Genomic DNA, 19978 nt, shown 5'->3' on the forward strand with positions numbered 1-19978 from the left:
ACCAAGATATGTATCACCAGTAACCTCTTGCTGAACTGGTTACTATAGTCACTTTATCTCGCATCGGACACCGTTCGGCACTTATATCCCTGACCGGACACATTTGCAATGCCGCACTTTCCTGTGTTTCACCGTCATTTCATATAAGATCCCCACCACCAGTGCAGGTATAATTGATTTACATGTATTTAACAATCTATATGTGAAATTCTGTTTATGTACATGGAGATTTAGATGTCGAATTACAATGCAAAAGTAACTCTAATGAGAGAAAGCAGTTGGATGACGACCTTAAAAAGTAGCATCATGCATCTGAATTTTTACTGTACTGTATTTTATTGTGAGATGTGTGTGTGATAACGATGGTTGATAGCGGTGATATTTATTTGGCTTTCCCAGAAACATCCAACTTCCCCCGAAAAACTCAGCAGCCTACTGTTTTGAATAACTTCCTGTGGCATGCAGCTTTCAAAATAAGAGCGCAGTGTGTTAACAGAATCAACCACAGAATTTACACAAAGCCTGTCAAAATAAGATGGCTTAAATATACAAGAACCCTTATTCTCCTTAAAAATAATTCTTAACAGACATTTTTATTTGTTCAGGCTTTTGATTAATTGTTTCGGGACTGCCATGGTTGTCCATTTTTATGTTATGTGTATGATTTTTATGTGAAGCACTTTGTGACTTCTGTCGGTGAAAGGTGCTATATAAATAAAGTTTACTTACTTACTTACTTAAAATATGCAATGATTAATATCAGTGTATATGATGGAATAGTGGCATTAGAATCTGCGGGAGGCCACCAAATTTGGGCTTTTATGGGAAAAAAATTCTCCAAGGGGATGACCTCAGACCCCCCTAGCCAGCTATTTATCCACACTGGCTGGCTGCTCCATGTCCTAGTAGAAAGCATGTTGACAGCAATTAAAAATGACACAGTATAGGGTAACAAAGATTGTATAAAAGAGTATCTCCTAACTGTGAAAAATGTTATGTGAGGTGTAGTCCTTAAATTAAATTCATTATGGACGTGGACTTAAAATCACCGTTTTATTTTATGGCATTGGTGCCCAGGCTTTTGGCCTTTGTGCCCTCAAAATATTGACAACACAAAAGGCCAAGTGGCCTTGCCCCTAAAATTACGAAATTCCAGGCCTGCAATGTGGGATACAGTGACGCTACATCAGTAATTATAGGAAGACACACTGTGCAACCATGGCCTTAACTTCATTAGGATATACATGTTTCTCTCACTCAGCCTGAATAGAGTAAACAAATTTTCATCTTACAAATATATTTCAGCAACATTTTGAATTAAAAATGACATTTAGCTGAAAGTAACAGCTTGGGTTCATTCCAAAACATTTTTCTCTGCACCAATTTGTATTCTTGGGTGAGCATGAGGGCAAATCACTTAGACCATCCACAGACACATATACTCGGAGAAAACAAGCCCTCTCCTAGGCACTACTGTGTAATTGCTGTTTAAACAATGCAACATGCTGGAGTTAGTCGTCTTGCCAACTGTCAACTAAACCATACTCAATCACTCTGAAGGATTGAAGAGCCCTTGTAGCAGACGCTAAATCAAAACAGCAGGATTGGTCTGTTCACCGAGGTGTAATCAACAACGTGATTAAAAGGGAGAGAAAATCCTACATTTTTTAACATTAGGGCACTCTGTAAATGAAAACAAATGTCTTAGCTTATTCAATTTCCTTCAATTTCTGCCTTATGACTCAACAATAAACAAAACTGTGTTCAAAGGTTAGTTTTTCAAGAACAAAAGCATAACCTTGCTCGTAGATCCGAGAAAAACAGTTTTCGGAAGCAGGGTTTCAGTTACCACTTTTTTACTAATTTAATTAAACAAAAAAATAAAAAGACTTTTTGTTCTCAAAAGAGGCATGTATGTACTCAGAATTAAACTGGTCATAATCTAAGCACAGTATCATATGCACCAAATGCCTAAAAAACACTGCAAGCATAAATATAAGACAGTTAAAAGAGCTTTGTAGTTAGTAACTTCGGTAACGCTTTATATCAAGGTCCTTGTAATAACCATTAATTAACAAGTAATAAGGCCCTTGTAAGTCCTTACAAGATGCTTATTAACATTATTGTGTGTTTATAAGCTTATATAAGTGTTAATAATTATGGCATTACAAACACCCATGAGCCACCCATTATGTCCTTGCCATGCCTTTATTAATCCTATTTTGTTTGCTTATTGATATTAAAATATACTTTATTGCTCATCTATTATAAGTTAACTATAAGTTAACTATGCTTTTTGCAACTACCGGATCTAAAGCGAGAACAATGCCTTATTACTTGTTAATTAATGGTTATTAAGCTTATTCTAAAGCGTTACCGTAACTTCTCCCAGTTGTTTTATTTTAAAAAACATGTAGAAAAACTAGAGAAATCAGTAGACATCATCATAATCATCATTTCTAATGCCAAAAGTTATTTTTTTTATTCCTATATTGAAAAGTTTTCAATGTCCAAACAACAACATGTGCAGAGAAAAACACAAGAGCTCCATCTGTGAAAGTCTACACTTTTTCACATCTTACCTGCTCGACTGTGAGAGCTCATTGTTATGGTTGTTGTTGCCAGGCGGACTTGACGGGGGAGGAGAGGAGAGGTGAGCGGTGATGGTGTCAGTGCACCTCCGTGGTGGCTGTAGTGACCACCATGTGTTTGCCAGGCAAGTAGGTTGCTGCCAGGTGGAGGCGCCAGGCCAAGCAGGGACAGAGAGCAGTTGTTTCTCAGGGCTTCATCACACCGAGCCACAGGTGGAGACCTCAGTGGTGTGTTGTGGCAGGATTCCTTACAGTCAGGCTCTGAGAGGTGAAAAAAAAGAAAAAAAGGTGTTTTCATTTGCATGGGAAATTCCCAATGAATGCAGGTTAAGATCCAAATTTAAAACACTCAAAAGCAGGGGTGGTGTCCTGTCTACTTTTGAGTCCTGAGGCTGTGTGCGGTGCTTCAACAGGCTAGAGAGGAACAAAGACCCGCAGGTCAGCAGCCTTCAAAGGAACTGATGACCCCTGTGTTTGTCTCCATTTGTGACCTCACATGCACATGCATAACTCTCCTCTCTACCTAGAGTAGGCTTTTTTACATGACATTCAGAAAACTGTGGCACATATTTCCCTTTTTATGTGAGTTTTATATGGATGGTCAGCAGTGAGACAGATGAAAGAAATCACACAGCCAACAACAACGACTGAGAAAATATTCAATCAAATTGTGCTAAAGCTTCTTTTGTTGTCGTTATAAGGAGAAATGAAATAAAAACAACCCTGTATTGTTTGATGCTGTACAATAGCTGTAGGTTAATCAGTTTAAACTCAGAACAAATATTGACTCCCCCTGAGAGGAAAGGTCAAAGAAAACATTTGTGTTGGCAATGTTGACCCAAAGCTAAGTTTATGCCCCACATACAATTACAATTGCTGTGGTGGTGATAATAATAAAATTGTAACTAAAAGAAGGGCTCTGTAATTGCTGAAACAACTATCTATCCATCTATTTACTTATATTAGGTTGTCTGTTTATTCTTGGCAGTAGAGCTGCTTATTTGTAGTTCCACTTAACCTCTTGTTGTAATAAACCAATATCTCTTGATCTGATAGATAGGGGTGTACTGACACATCTTTATGGATTTATATATATATGCATTCAATGATAAACGATCCACTGATTCAAAGTGATATCGATACATAACATCTTTAAAAAGCACATCTTTACTTTGAAATCCCCACATTATATTTAAATTGTCAATCTTCATTTAAATGTCTAGAAGAGCTCAGTAATCAAATTGAACAATCTGATTTAGTTGCTTTTTGTGATAAGATGTACATGGAACTGGAAGTAAACGGGCAGATGATCGTCTCATATTGATCCCAGGACCATTAATCAAATCAATATTATATCGTGGCTGGTTTTGTTATATCAGCAAATATTGTATTGTTGTCCAAAGAATGGATATCAGAGGTGGGGGGGGGGGAACAATACAGCATAGTATCGTGATATTTTGCGTGACAATATTATATCGATTCATGGCCGCCAAGTATCGTTGTTTAGCGTGATATTTAGCCTTTCAGGGGGCCGTCGCAGGCTTACTTTTAGGGATACACTGGAGATACTGGTATCATGTCAACCTACAAGATCTAAGGAATATATAGGCACAAGTCAGGATGTCGTCGGGAAATTGTCGAAAATAACGCTGCAAAATAAGGCTATTTTTGGATGTTTCATGGTGATTTTCAAAGCGGTCATGTGACCTCGGACATCATGCTATATCAATGAAATTAGGCTCACAAGTCTCCTCTTTATGTATGTAGCTGTCTCCCAATTCAGAACTGAGAATTTTCTCTTATTTGACAAAAGGATTCTTGACTGAATTTCATTTTGTGGGCACAAAATGCAGTTAAACAGTTAAATCGCAATACATTGTATTGCAATGCTCAACATATCGCAAAATGCTTAAAATCGCAATACTATTGCATTGGGACTTAACTATCGGGATAAAATCGTATCATGGGGCTGATACGCTGATTCACACCTCTAATGGATATGCATGGTCACCCATAAAGTTGGAAAAATTTTGTTTATTGTGGTTTCATTTTCATTGGGATATGTTTGATTAATAAAGTTTTGAGAAGATATACACTTTATTTGTCAAGATTAAATCACATTGTCAGAATAATTTAATGGAAAGAGGTAAAAAAAATATTTTATTCCAACTTTATGGGTGACACCATGATTAAACCTGTGATTCACGCCCCTACTGATTGATTGAAAATTCCTAGAAAAAGTGACATGACTGATACAAATGAATGCAAATAATGTGTTCAACTCTTATGGGAGATATGATTATCAATTCCTTGGTGGATGTGAGACACAGTCATTGACCAAGCAGCTAGGCACTGTGGCGTAGGAAAAAACATTTCATCTTGCCACTTTGTTTTATTGTAGACAAGAGAAAAGAAACGGTGATGTAAAACAGGTCTGGAAATCATAATCAGATGAATATGGTTGCATTTGGACCATCTGGATTGAGTAAAATCGCAGCATGTTTACATAATCTAAATGTTTGAGCGAGAAGTGTGAGTCAGTGCTGTCACCACACCCAGTCAGGCATCGCTTTTGAATGTCGTCTAACAGCTGAATCAAAAACGCTAAACAAACACTAATGTTCCTTATTCTGACAGTTTTATCAATGGAAAATGTATTTTTTTACTAAATCTTCACTTCCGCAGCTCGCTCTGTCAGCTGTGGAAGTCAGTGCCTGGAGAGGCGCCTCTTTCCTGTGAATTAAATGCAAACGGTGGCTTCCTGGTGGCTTCGACTTCAATAACAGAGGAGAAAGAGGAAGAAAACTTATCATACTCTCTGGTGTGTGTTATGCAGTCAAAACTGCAAGAAGTATGTAAACACACACGTACAAGGAAGCCTCTAGCTGTTCAACCATAACAGCCAGAAGCTAAAAGTCACCTCTGTCACGTCTAACAGGTGTCAACAGAGCTGCACACAAACAAGTGGTAATGAGAGCTGCAATCAGTCACTAGAAATACCACAGAGGCCACAATAAAGTGTGTATGTCTCAAATACACACACACAGTCTCTTTGCTGTCGCCGTTACTTGAAAGCTGTTGAACTAGATTACTGTCAAATGAATGAGTTCAGTGGAAAGAAGGTGCAAGCATTGCATGGCCAAGTAAAATCTCATGGAAACACGCTACTGCCAGGATTCTCCAGGGTCTTACTTCACTTATCAGGAATTATGGTGGAAGCCAAACAGTCCCTTAAGTGAATGACAAATTCAGCAGAGGCACGGCTCATTCATTAGCGTCAGAAGTGAAAGGAGTCACATTGAAGTAGGGCTGGGCAATATATCAATATAAAAATATATAGATAGATTTTTAAATGTGATATAGAATTAGACCATACACTGTAATAAATGATTCTGTAGTCATTTCATTTTACTTAATATATTTGTTAAAAAATATAAATGCGTCCTTGATATTGAGGCAGTTGTTTAAGTAACTTTAATATAAAAATGTTTGAGATAGAATCTACTTATTTTGATCACATTAAATAAAATCTTTATGTGTATGTAATTCTAAATCAAGTGAAGTTTGAATTAATCCAACACAACAGAATTAGTCTGTTTTTAATTGACATGCACTTCCTGTTAAGTTGTTATCAACTCAACTTGTAACGTAGTTAGATTTAATTAATAATATTGCGTGCAATCTGTTGCCTCAATTTTATTGAGTAGCTATTGTTTATCTTTTTTTACAGTGTATTGCATATATCGATATAGTTCCCCCCTTTCTTTATATATAAATGCTGCCCTTACTAGGGTTTGTCATATTTAGTTCTTTTGTAATGTTCGTTACTCTTTTCTCATATAAATATATTTATTTCAGAAAAAGATTGGCCTGTTTTATTTCATAGGCTATTTTTATTTAAGATTTTTTTTTATTTAAATGTGAACTTCATGAAGCTTTGATTTTAAAAAAAAAAAAAGGTACTCCTGTTGTTATACAGTATTTATGTTCACTTAAATAAATGGTTTTAATAAAATTACTTGTGACATGTCATATTTGACTTTGACTTAGACTGAACATTTGCTCTCACTTTGCAATAAAAATATCGGGATATATATCGTATATCGATATTCAGCCTATATGACTTTTGGTCCATATCGCCCAGCCCTACGCCGAAGTTTCAAATATTTAAAAAATGAGCTCCAGTGTGGCCTTCACAGTTTCAGTGGACAGACAGTGAAGCACCTCATCCTTCCAGCCAGGGTCAAAATAACCAGAGGGGAGGTTTAGATGTTTGACAGAGGTGTGTGTTTAATAGTCACATGTGTGTGAACAACACTTTGGTGACCAGCAGGGACACACAAAGTGGACGGATGTGCTGATGCATGGAGTGTCGACTGGAGGGCAGCGGAGCTATTCTCAGATCCAGCCGCCTATTTCTGTCAAACGAGTCTTCTGTCACAGAAATTCACACTGTGCTTTTACAGCTTGTCATACTATGTCAGCAAGGGCCTCGGGCAAGTATTCATCTCACTTTCTCTGTTTGCCACACGCAGACAAACAAACTAGAAACAAAAAAACAGCACCTGCAGCAGAACCTGCTCAGGCGCCACTGGTCAGCTGTCAGCTGTGCAACTTTTAATTTTCCTTCCGTATGATTTGACTTTTCCTGCAATTTTTAAAAGTTCTTCAGGGATCCTATTAAAATGAATCTTTGAACAACACTGCAGGTATTTTTGCTGCACTTTAGGATCGTAAAATACACCACCTGCATCTCTACGTGCGTCTCGTTTCCACCGGCTTGACACTTAAGATGGGATGAGATTTATTGTTCTCGCGCTGCTAAGTTCGAACCTGGAAACGTTTCATGGCGCTTGACAGGAAAACAGCTCTCAGGACCCCATAATGGACTTCATTTCCCAAGCACTCTGAGCGCTGCCGGGAGTAATCACGGTGGCATAAAAATAACATGTGGTCGGGTAGCGAGCAGTAAACAACAATTAAGAGACCCCTTGCGTAGCTCATGAAATGAATCATTGAAAATGCACTTGTGCCATGAAGACAGCTTCAGCCTCTCAGCCCTAATTGACTATGAATTATTCAGCTGGCGAGTGGGATAAGCAGCATCGCCTGTGTGTATATTGATTGACATGTTCCTGATTTTTCTTTGTTGTAGACAAAATAAAGTTGGAGTGTAGACTTTTTACAGTGAGACATTAGCATGAGAAGAAATTAGAATTACCACCTTGCAGTTGTTTTCCTCCTCCAACAAGCCATTTACACCAATGTCTGTCCAGACTCATATGACATGGCTTCAAATAGGGATGTTTCTGCAAAGAATTTTCAAATTCTAAAAATGTAATGCCTCACACCAACAAGACCTCCAACCTAAACAACAGAATAGACCATTTCTCAATACCACCCATAACAGCACATATGAGCGTTTGTCAAAATGAGCGTTTCAAGGCTCACGGTACAGTGGAGTGTTCTAAAAATAGCACACAAGTCCCTATGCATACACGTACAGTTCACAGTTGTAAAAAAAGGCTTTATTTATTAAGGCTTGGTTTAAGCTACACAACCACTGAGCTAGGTTTAGGGCAAGATCTTATAAAAGACAGTTTAAACAGTAAATAAATGTACGTAAATGCCAGAAATTAAGTAGTTATGAGGGTCACATGAGCTACAGAAGTTACGTAAAAAACCTAAGTTACGTTTAAAAAAACGCGAGCCACAGAAGTTACGTAAACAACGAAGGTTACGATACAAACCCTATTCTCTTCTGTCAAAGTCTGCCATTTGTTCAACCCATCCATCTACCCTCACCTCCCTCCCGCCATTTAAACTCTGCATCGCCATTGATCATTACTTGTACGTCTGCAAGGTGGCGACGGAGGACAGTCTAAAGCGTAAATGTGATTAGTATCATTTTGCTTCATGTACAAACGCCTTATATTGGCGTTTTTGAGGGGAGACCAGTCTGTTCACAAAAATCTTCAACCCTGCAGCATAGAAGATCTGTACAATCAACATAGTTTCAAGGTGGGCACCCAAGATTAGTGTCACTGATTCAGTATCCGACCAAAAGAATCCAAACCCCTCTGTTCCTGATTTATGGTGTTGAATAATGCCCAGAAAAGTGTTTCTGCAAATCATTACCATGTCACAGTGAAGTTGACCTTTGGGATATAAATGTCAACACTTCATCATTTTATCGCATTAGACATTTGTATGAAATTCTGTAAAATTTATGGCCAAAAGCAGTTTATGTGATGTCACAGTGACATTTGACCACCAAACTCTAATAAGATCATACTTAAATCCAAGTCTACATTTGTGCCAAATTTGAATAAATTCTCTCAAGGCATTCTTGAGATGTACGTCCTTTATATTCACAATAATAGGATGGACCACCCTAGAAACAGACAGACGGACAGAGGGACAGATGGATGGAAAGACAAAGAAAGAACACAAAGTCTCCGGCGACAGCTGTCCCCTGCGTGAAGGCCTAAAAAATTCTGGGGAAAAGAGAATAGTTTGCTTCTCCCTGCTGACAGGGAAGGGACAGAATATTGTTTTCTAAACTGTCACTGGCTCTATCAAGTTCATGACTGTGTCAAACTGAACCCATCTTACCTTAGAAAGGAGAGAGGCCTATAGTCAGTGTGACACAGGTGAGAATAAGAGTGGGTAAGTGGCGAGCTAGCACATGTTTGAGAGGAGAAGTGACACCCTATCTGGCATAAAAGGACCAGCAGTAACAGAACACTCTGCTGCTTGTTCGTGTTTGGAAGTGAACAAGGCCAGCTACGACCGCAGGACATCACATCAATCAGCTGCTGGCTGAACAGGCACAAGACGAGGAGCACAAGGGGATTGTTTTCCTTGACACAGAGCTCCGACAGCTTGAGCAGAGTGTGGATATGTAACACAGCGGCATCCACCTGTCGGCCCATGACTTTACTCTCTGTGGGAAAATATCTGCTACCATCACTCTCCAGTCTCTCTGAGCCAAATGAGTTATTAATGATGTGAATATTTGTCCACAAAGTCGTTTGACTATGCACAAGACTTTTCCCTTGACTGGCGCAAGTCAAAGACGTCTCATACAAAACTCATCCGTCACTTAATACTCAAAAAATATTTTTTTAATAAAGGGGTCTGCTGACTGCTGGTTTCTCATTTTAAAGCTTTGGCACAAAGTCAGGTTAACCTGACTGTTTAATGTTTGTTTTCAGTTAAATGTCAATGAAACTCTGCAGAAATACAACATTTCAAAATAGGCCTGCCAATCATTTTCCTTTCCATCATTCATAGAAGTTACTGGCAGCAGACAAGCTGAAATGTATAAGCTAAGAGTTAATTTGCAAAAACAGATAAAAGCCATTCTTAAAATGAATAAACTGCATTGGATTGATATTACCTTTAAGATTTTTTTTTTTATGAGATATTTGAGCAAAATAACCGTACACCAGTTTGATAGATATCCCCTGGATTGCACACACAAACAAACATGATTTAGGAAAGAAAAAAAAGTCCAGATATCTGTTTTTGCAAATTAACCCTCCAGGGTCTTTAGCAGCATTTAGCAGCTCATATCACGTGCAACTTTCCTCATGTGGACTATAGCGATAATTGGATCCAAGCTAAAACTTCCCCTCGCACCACTAACATTCAACAGCTCCTACTGAATTACGTCTGCAGCTTTGTTAATGTCGGCTATGTAACTAGAAAGGGCACAGAGATGCATCAAAGAAAATGTGGAGTGAACTCGGTGAACTTCACTGAGGTTGGCTGCCTCAAACCCAGACAGCCTAAACTCTACAAGTGTGTTTAATGTTTTAGGTCGGGGGGAAAAAATGCTGGTGTGTGCCATGTTTCCCCTGCGTTTGTCTATGTGTGTATGTGAGAGAGTGTTCCTGTGAAACCTGGAGAGCATTGAGGGGTTGAGGATTAAAATTGTTGGCATTAAATATGATGGCACGACATGATGAAGCATTTGGACCGGCCCCGTCTGTCCCGTCAAGCATCAGTGATGTAACCCTTGAAATTAATGCTTTTGTTCCTGGAAATAGCCTGGTCCCAAATAGTTAGCGGTTAGAAAATGATGTGCATACTCTAGCATTGCTAGTCAGTGCAGATGGATGGCTCATGACTCGAGGAAGCTCAGTGTCGAGTGTGAAGTTGTTTGAGTGGTTTTTGAGGAGTGTTATAGTTTGACCTACTGTCAGCCACCTCACAGTAAAAAGGACACAGTGGTAACACACACACACACACACACACACACACACACACTCTGTTGATTTTAATGGACAACCAAACACCCATGTATTGTTGCCCTGGCAACAAAAGGCCAACTATTCTGAGTCGAATAAAAAGCAGGAAGTAGCATCTTTCCATGCAGTGTGCCAAGTACTGTGAATGACAAAAGCCCACTCAACTTCCCTTTCTTTATTACTAACATTCTTCCAATGTTCCTCTCACTCTTTAACCCACGTATTTAACTTTCTCTCAGCACCACCCATCTATAATTATTAATTATCCACCTCAACCTTTAGTAATCTTCCATTCAGTGCTGACAAGTTATTCTATTTGATTAAATTGTTTTCTCTAGATGAGAGCAGGCATCACATTATATAAGTATACGTAAGCTCGGCTTCTTACTGGTTTGTAACAGACTACATCACTTCACCCCGTTTTTAGCTTCCTTGCACTGGCTTCCTGTTCGTTTTCAGGATTGGTTTTACGATTTTACTGATCATTTTTAAGCTCTTTTAGGTCTGGCTTCTAGCTATTTAAGAGAATTATTAACTCCATACGAGCCAACCCGCGTCCTTAGATCCTCGGGTCCTTCTGATCGTTCCAAATTCAAAACTGAAAACCAAAGGTGAGCGGGCTTTCTCCACCAGAGCGCCCCGACTCTGGAACGAGCTGCCCAAGGAGATAAGACGTGCAGAGTCAGTAACTTATTTTAAATCACTTCTTAAAACTCACTTTTATAGACTTGCTTTTATGTAAAGCTTTCTATCTTACCACTCCATTTTACTTCTTCACTTTTTTTACTCCTTTCACCTTTTATTTTCTGTCTATCTGAGAATGTCTTGTGATTGTTCCTGCTCTGTCTCTTATTGTTTTTCTTTTAACATAAGAATTGTTTTTAGCATTATGACCTCATTCTCTATGTAATTAACTGCTCTCTGTCGAAGCACTTTTTACGGTGCTATTCTTAAAAGGTGCTATATAATTATTATTATTATTATTATTATTATTATTATTATTATTATTATTATTATGTTATATCATGATAACAGTATATCACAACAGAGTAAATATTCGGTCAGAAAAAGTTTAACAAAACCATACTGTATTTCAAATTAGATTATTTTCTCATTTGGAACTTCCATAGGCTACAAACAGAAACAGCTGCTGTTTTGTAATTGGGAGTCTTAAAGTTGTTGTGATTTACACACTACATGACTGACCGGCAGCAGGGGGTCACACACTACACAATTTCTCAATCCCATCCAATCAATGAGTGTGTGTGGTTTTCCAACTACATGTTGTCATGAAAGCACACACAAGAAAAGGCCTTGAAAATGAGGTGTATCCATTTCGATTCAAAGTCAAAGGGACTCATTTATACACTGTCCGTATAACTTATCATGTACACCTCTGTAACTGCTTGTTAATGCAAACATCTAAATCAGCCAATCACATGGCAGCAGCTCAATGCATTTAGACTTGTAGATATGTAAACATGGTGAAGACGAGCTGCTGAAGGTCAAAGCGAGCATCAGAATGAGGATCTCACAAACTGCTGATCTAACAACCATCTCGAGGGTTTACAGAGAATGGTCTGAAAAAGAAAAAGTATCCAGTGAGCCAAAATGCTTCGTTGATGTACAATGATCAACTGCTTTTTAAGTCATTACCATCACACAGCTGCACAGAGGATACTGGAGTAGTGAGTACATCCTGAAACATATTACGCAACGACAGACGTGAGGCAAACGCAGTGGGTCTTGCACAGTCTCATAATGCAGCTTTTGGAGGAGAATCCAATCTGTAATTGATATTGGATCGCCTGATTCTATTAATATCAACTGTGATCACAATCTGTCCTCAAAAGCCTGATGGGAATATCTCTCACTAAAGCCACCTTTCCTATCTTTATGTAATCAGTTGGCTGTCGTGAAATGTATTTAATTTGCAGACAATCACAAATGATTGAGTCTTGACAACCTAAGTATATAACGGATTTCCTATATTGATTTGCAATTTCCAAACTGCAAATAGGTTTTGGTGCTTGCACGCCTCGCATACACAGCAAAAGGAAAACGTTTCAATCAAGGAAAGGTAAAAAATAATGAAAAAACTGTCAACATGTGGGTAATTTTATATTTGTTATTAAAATGCAGCATAGCGGGGGATAATTTGGGCCCATGAATGGGTGTGATGATGCAGTAAGCAGGGGGTAGGGTGGTGGGACAGTTTGCACAGTCCTGCTGGTTGAGTGTGCCTGTGCACCACAGGATTCTGTCACCAAGCTCGTACCAAACACTACAGTGCCATTAATAGACTCAATTAGTAACCATTAGCGTGACATCCACAACATGTCCACAAACAAGGATGCCTTTCCAAACTGCCAACCCTTCCAACACTTGTCAACTGAGTTTGGTGAGCTCAGGACGGGTTCAAAGTCAGGACATGGTCCCAGCGGAGCACAAAGGAGCTAAAACGGGTTTATTATTGGAGTCATGAGGCGCAACAGGGTATAAGGGGCTGAATCTGGGAGAATGATTGGGAGCCATGAACTCATTGGGTGACCACAAGGATTCATCAAGCCTCAAATCACATCAGTTGAGGCTGAGAGCTTCTGTATAGCAGCCCATTAAAAGCTCCGTGTCCCTTTTACTGCTTTGAATCTTCCTCTTGTCTACTTTTACTGCTTCTCTGGACGTACGCCAACATCAAACTTCCTCTCTTTTATGAAGTTGCGCAACAGTAACCCTAATGAGAAAGGTGAGGTAACTGTGTAGTGATTGATTTCATTGGCCATGCTGTTTTATGTTTACTTCATCTAAAAAGTTAATAAATAAAATTCAAACTGGAACAGTGTCTATATATTTGGATGGTTTAGATGGCAGGGAAAAGATTATTTGCTAAAAGGCTTTAGTGAAAAGATGGTTTGCCTTAAGTTTAATTCAAACTGTATTAGTGGCATCTCATGCACTGCGTGTAACGCAGACATAGTCTCTGTTCATTAGTTAGTCTGAGAACAAAGATACAATAGTATGCTGAATGGCGGTTAGAGTGAAGGGAAGACCCTGCCCAGCAGTTTACCAATTCCTGCTGGGGGAATTTGTCTGTGTATTTCAAGGTCCTGTCACCTTATTTGTCCCTCAGCACAACAGTGGCCTTAAAAGACCCCATTAGTATCCATTAGCGTTACAAGGTCCACAAAATATCCACAAACAAGCAAACTTTCCCAGTGCCAACTTGTGCTAAATGATGGGAGGAAGTTGTAAAGTCAGGTCTGGGCCCTGACAAAGCACAATGGAACTGAGCTAAATGAGCTTATTAATGAGATTACAAGAGGCAAATTTAGCAGCAATTAAAGAAGAAATAAACAAGAACGAAGTGTTTCAAAACTTTAGTATTCAGTTATGTCAGTGTTGGCCTTTTGGCCATCTCAGTCCAAAGGGCATGATTGGATTCAGAAAGTATCTGTTTGGTTACATAATCTGAATTATAATTTCTATAGTAGTGGCCTTAGAAAAGTTGTCAAAATTGTAAAATGTTGCATTTTTGTTGGAGTCAAATTCTGTAGTCATTTCATTTTACTTAATATATTTGATAAAATGTATTAAATATAAATGCGTCCTTGATTTTGAGGCAGTTGTTTAAGTAACTTTAATATAAAAATGTTTGAGATAGAATCTACTTATTTTGATCACATTAAATATAATCTTTATGTGTATGTAATTCTAAATCAAGAGCATTTTGAATGAATCCAACACAATAGACTTAGTCCGTTTTTAATTGACAGGCACTTCCTGTTAAGTTGTTATTAACTCAACTTGTAACGTAGTTAGATTTAATTAATAATATTGCGTGCAATCTGTTGCCTCAATTTTATTGAGTAGCTATTGTTTATCTTTTTTTACAGTGTACTACAACAAACCTGTACTTTTCACTCAATTAAACATGATAATAGTAAACCATAATATCGCTGGATGAGAACACTAAATTGTTATTTTATTGTTCCTTAGTTTAACTTTGTCTTCTGTATGCCAGAAGTTACAGACCTGAAAGGTGGCTTTGAGCAACAAAGCTCAGTTTGAATTCAGCCTTTTGTAATTGTTCCAGTATTGTGCTATTAGATGCAATACATGTAACCGCAACATAAAGCAGTTTGATTAAAGCTGGCACTTTTTTATGCGTCTCTCTTCACTGTCAAAAAAGGCAGTTTTGGATATCACATTAAATACCTGCCTCTTAAAAAAGGCATTTAATGTGCCACTAATTGGAATTTGTGTCGTATTTTTGTCTTCTGCATGTAAAGATAGTGAAGCCAACACAGTGACCATGGTTGGATGCCAACAATGCCAGTGTTTTTAAATCTCTCCAAGTGAATGTCATCAGAAGTAATGTTTTCTAGCTTTAAAAACAACTGAAACTGCAAAAAGAATCTGGAATCTTACAAACTGATTAATAAGGAAAGGTGTTATATTTACACAATTGAAATGTGTCCAGTTTATGTTACTAAGATGTGTCCAACTGTGTGAAAAATAAAATGTGAAATTTAAAGGTCAGGTGTTCCTGTCAAAGTGGAAGAGCTTCCTTCTAAACTCAATATTGCCCAAGTATTGATCATACAAAGAGAAATCAGAGGCAGAGGTAGGTAGTTATCTCTCCACCATCAGCAGCCATAAAGACCACAACACTGCATGTTACACATTCCATAAATAGCTTGATCTACAACATATTAATAACAAGACTCCTGGAATGAACATTACAGTCTTAGTGTAAGAGTTTTTGTGGTTACAGTGAATTATGATCAACTGAACCACTGACAAAAAAGGGCCATTATACCTCATTCCTTTATGAAGCTACTAGAGGTGAGAATCAGCAGAGGCCCCACAATACAATATCATTGTGATTGTGATATTGTGATACAAAATATTACGACTTCACTCTTTGAATTTAATTTTCTGGACACAAAATGCAGTCAATCAAGAATTGTTTTGTCAAATAAGAGAAACTTCTCAGTTTATTCATCTCACTTCAGTCTTTTTATTTCTCCACAATGAGAGTCAAACCCACAGACTGACCAACAAAGTATTCAGTCAAACTGAACTGAACTGATATCAAACATGTATGGACGACAACAACTGCAGCATTTTATCAAACTTTCCTCAACTTTAAGCTTCACTGTTCTGAATTTTTTTTGAATGAAACATAAAAAAAGCAGTTAGTAACTTTGCAGCGTTATTTCGACAACTTCCCAACACAATACCCTGAAACACATGGTGCCTATAGATCCCTAAGATCGTCTAGTTTCATATGATACCATTATTTTCAGTGTATTCCTAAAAGTGAGCCCGCTACAAATATTACCACGCAAAAAATCGCGATACTATGCTGTATCGATTTTTCCCCAAGTCTAGAAGCTACAGTCACACACACCTAACCAGAGAGAGACTCAAACACATTAGTCCTGCTATGAATAACCACTCTGAATCCCACTTAATGTAACTCTGTATTACATCAACAGTTACATGGCTAAATAGAGCCATCTTCACAGTCTGAAATCTGTGCAAAGAGAAACTGAACTTAACAGAAAAAGAAGTGGGAGAGGGCTGTAGTGACCTTGTTCCTGTGGGGCCTGGAGTTTACGAGCGTGCAACAGCAGTCCTCCAGAGCTTGTAATGCTGAGGGAATAGTTTCCACCAGTGAAGGCTTACAGGAGTCTTAGCAGAGCAGAGACAGCACTGCTGTCAAGGGTGAAGTTAGTTTCTGATTCACAGCAGTCAAGGAGAAAGTTAAGAGAAACATATCGAGGCAGGTTTTTAATTTTCATCTAGGCCGTATCAGACTAGGTTCAGATCAAAACTACAAAACTACACTTATAATAAAGTTATAATCTAGTCTAGATTTGATATTTTATGTAATGTTCTATTTAAGCCTTATGTCTTAGATTCTTATTTTCCTTTTACATAAGTGATTTTCTTTAACAGGCTACATATAATGATCATTGTCAGATGGAGATGGAGCTTGAGATTTTTTATTGCCAGTGACTGCTGTTTCTAATTGTTGTGCACATGATAATTATTATAACAAACTTGAATTGCATCAACCCGGAGAAGCTTAAGATGATTTCAAATGCAGTTGCAAATTTGGAAAAACCTTTATTGCATCTTTAACAACACAAAACAGTTCTTTTTTTCCCTTAGACTTGTAGAATAAAAAACAATAAAATAAAATGTCTCATAAATAAGATAGTGTTTGTAACATATAGGAATACAGAAACATATAGGATTTTAAGATAGACTGTTGTTTTTTGGATGGAGAAAGTGCAGTTTTTAAACTTTCATTCATAACATATAGTTTTCACACGTCTGAAAGTAGGTGTTTTATCAGCTTTAAGACTTTAAGTATGATGTCTAATACCCCTTAGCCACACATTAGAAAACAAAGAGAATCTGTAGCTCAATATTGTCATTAAGGCTAAGTTTCCTGCTTAACCCTTGTGTTGTCTTAAGGGTCAAAATTGACCCGCCACTATGTTGAACAGGAGAGAAAAAAATCCTAAATTATCTTTTAAATTTTGTTGAAAGGTTATTTACTGGTGCTGTTTACACACCTTGTGGTTGGGGACAATAAATCCAAAAATGGGAGAAGACAAGTATTTTGTAGCCAATTTCCTGATTGTACTGTATATAAGTCCATATAACTATAACGCCAAAGAAGTTCAAGTTTGTCATTGTTTCACTTCAGTTTCTCTGAACTGTTACGATGGAAACCGTAATATTCAACAAGTTATTGATGCATGAGAGGCAGTGGTGGAAAAAAGTATTCAGATCCTTTACTTAAGTAAAAGTACTAATATCACACTGTGAAATTACTCCACTACAAGTGAAAGTCCTGCATTCAAAACTTATTGAAGTAAAAGTACAAAAGTATCAAAATGTACTTAAAGTATCAAAAGTAAAAGTACTTGTTATGCAGAATGGACCCGCTCTGATTGTTTTATATATTCTAAATATATTGTCAGATTATTTGTATTGATGCTTTTATAAAGCAGAATTTTAATTTCCTCACAATAGTGCTCATTTTAATTACCTGTACTGTTGTGAGGTTTAACTTTTTTTTTTTTAAACATCTTGTTACTTTAAATACATCATGATTTTCATGTCAAGAGTAACTAAAGCTGTGATCTAAATGTAGTGGAGTAAAAAGTACAATATTTACCTTAAAACGTAGTGGAGGAGAAGTATAAAGTTACATAAAATGGAAAAACGCAAATAAAGTACAAGTACCTTAAAATTGTACTTAAGTACAGTACTTGAGTAAATTAACTTAGTTCCTTCCCACCACTGATGAGAGGATGTTTCTCCGTGAAAAAATAAGATTTGAGGTTTAAACTTCAATCTATCTGCTTCATTATAGAGATTTAATACATTGGGTCATTTTTGACACTTAGGACAAGTCGAGTGTAATAAAATTAAAACTACACAAGGGTTTAATCAGTCTGTGGTGGTAGTGTGTTGTTTTATGCTGCAGTCTGCTGGGGAGGCAGCATCAGACACAGAGATGCAAGGCGGTTGGACAGACTGGTCTAAAGAGCTGGTTCTGTGGTTGGAGCCAGGTTGGACACACTGGAGGAGGTGGTGGAGAGATGACCTGTGAGATGCTTGAGGCCATCCTGAAATACCCAGATCATCCTCTACACAAAACCTTTATGGACCAAAAAAACAGCAGTGGACGGCTCCTCTCTCTCTGTTGCAGGATGGAGAGATTCAAAAGATCCTTCTCTCCTACAGCCATCAGGCTGTCTCATTCTAACAGAGATTCTACCAGACTAACTGAATTTCCCCTTAGAGATAAATAAAGTTATTTTGATTTGATTGAACTACTGGAGGGGGATACTTCGAACCTGGAACCAACTTCAGCGTCGTCTAGCTGCTGCTCTCTTGTGTTTACACTGCATGAAGACACAAGTTTACACCCAAAGCTGTGGCAGCGGCGGTTCAACCTCAGCACAAACCTCCATCATGCACAAACTGCTTTCTCCTCTCACACACACACACACACACACACACACACACACAGAAATGTGCTGCCTTATTTGAAGAAATATGCACAGAGGATAGTTTTGATCAGAGCTAACGTCATAAGCAACGTTTTACTACACTGGTACGGTTCCTGTTAACGTGTGACGTACAATGGTCGTAAACAAAACACTAATGGTGACACAATTCCCCACTACATCTGGTAACTCTTAACACTGACTTCACTTGGAAAAGGGAACAATATGACAACGTATGACGCTTTGCTGCAGCTCAACTGGTAAAAAAGGAAAGTGAAAAGTTTGAAAAACAGTAACAGTATTAGTCCACCGCTGTCCAGAAAAGTCACTTTTCCGACCTGACAGCGTTTTTTCAGACGAGTTTGAAACAATATATCAAGCTTAACAGTAACAATAAAAGCTCAAATCGAGCAGCTACGGTGGCGGAGTAACAATGTTGCACAACACGAGCAGTCGACAGTTTTTTTTTAAGTCCACTCCAAATTAGTAATACTGAGCAACAATGACAGCATTGCGCAATACTTTCACTTTTCTTCCGCTGACTATAAAATACGATACAAACACACACGCAAAAAGTCAAGTGTAGCAGGATAACAGCAACTCAGTTTGACTCCGAGGAGGAAAAGCGGAGACACCTTCTACAACAAAAACATACTTTTTGAGTCATGTCTCTCTCTCAAGCAGAAGACGGGACTATTTGTGTTCTTGTGTTTTACAAAGACAGAAAAGAAACACTACCTGAATTGAGCACCCTTGGGCGCAAGTGGCTGGTTTACTCCTCGTCTCCAGGAGCATCCACAGAGCAGGGTTTTAGGACCCGTCGGTACTGTAAAAAAATCATTCAGGCAACAGCTCCGCCATACTGAATTAATCACGTGTCGGACAACCTCCTGTATTTCCGTGGGAGGCGGGGTCTGCGGGGCAGGATGACTGACAGCTGAGAGGGAAGTTATGTCAGTGACAGTGGATGGATTTTATACAGTCTGTGGCAGGGATGCATGAATGAAGTCTGCCGGTCTGCTTTCCAGGTTTTTAAGCAAACAATAGAGCAAACAGGTGTCTATCACTTCTGTTGTACATCGTCACCCTGTTAAAA

General features: G+C 38.2%; 1 protein-coding gene across 1 annotated transcript in view; it reads right to left on the reverse strand.

Moving 5' to 3' along the window:
* Window positions 1-19761, reverse strand: part of hdac4 (histone deacetylase 4) — a 165078-nt gene extending 145317 nt beyond the window's left edge. Inside the window, exons 1-2 of the mRNA XM_059343653.1 lie at window positions 19621-19761; window positions 2583-2852 (exon numbers count right to left, since the gene is read on the reverse strand). Coding sequence (XP_059199636.1) covers window positions 2583-2604 — 22 coding nt within the window. The 5' untranslated portion in view covers window positions 2605-2852; window positions 19621-19761. The remainder of the gene's footprint in view (window positions 1-2582; window positions 2853-19620) is intronic.
* Between the last annotated feature and the right edge of the window lie 217 nt (window positions 19762-19978).

This window comes from Centropristis striata, chromosome 10, assembly GCF_030273125.1.
Source record: "Centropristis striata isolate RG_2023a ecotype Rhode Island chromosome 10, C.striata_1.0, whole genome shotgun sequence".
In the NCBI taxonomy this organism is placed as follows: domain Eukaryota; kingdom Metazoa; phylum Chordata; class Actinopteri; order Perciformes; family Serranidae; genus Centropristis; species Centropristis striata.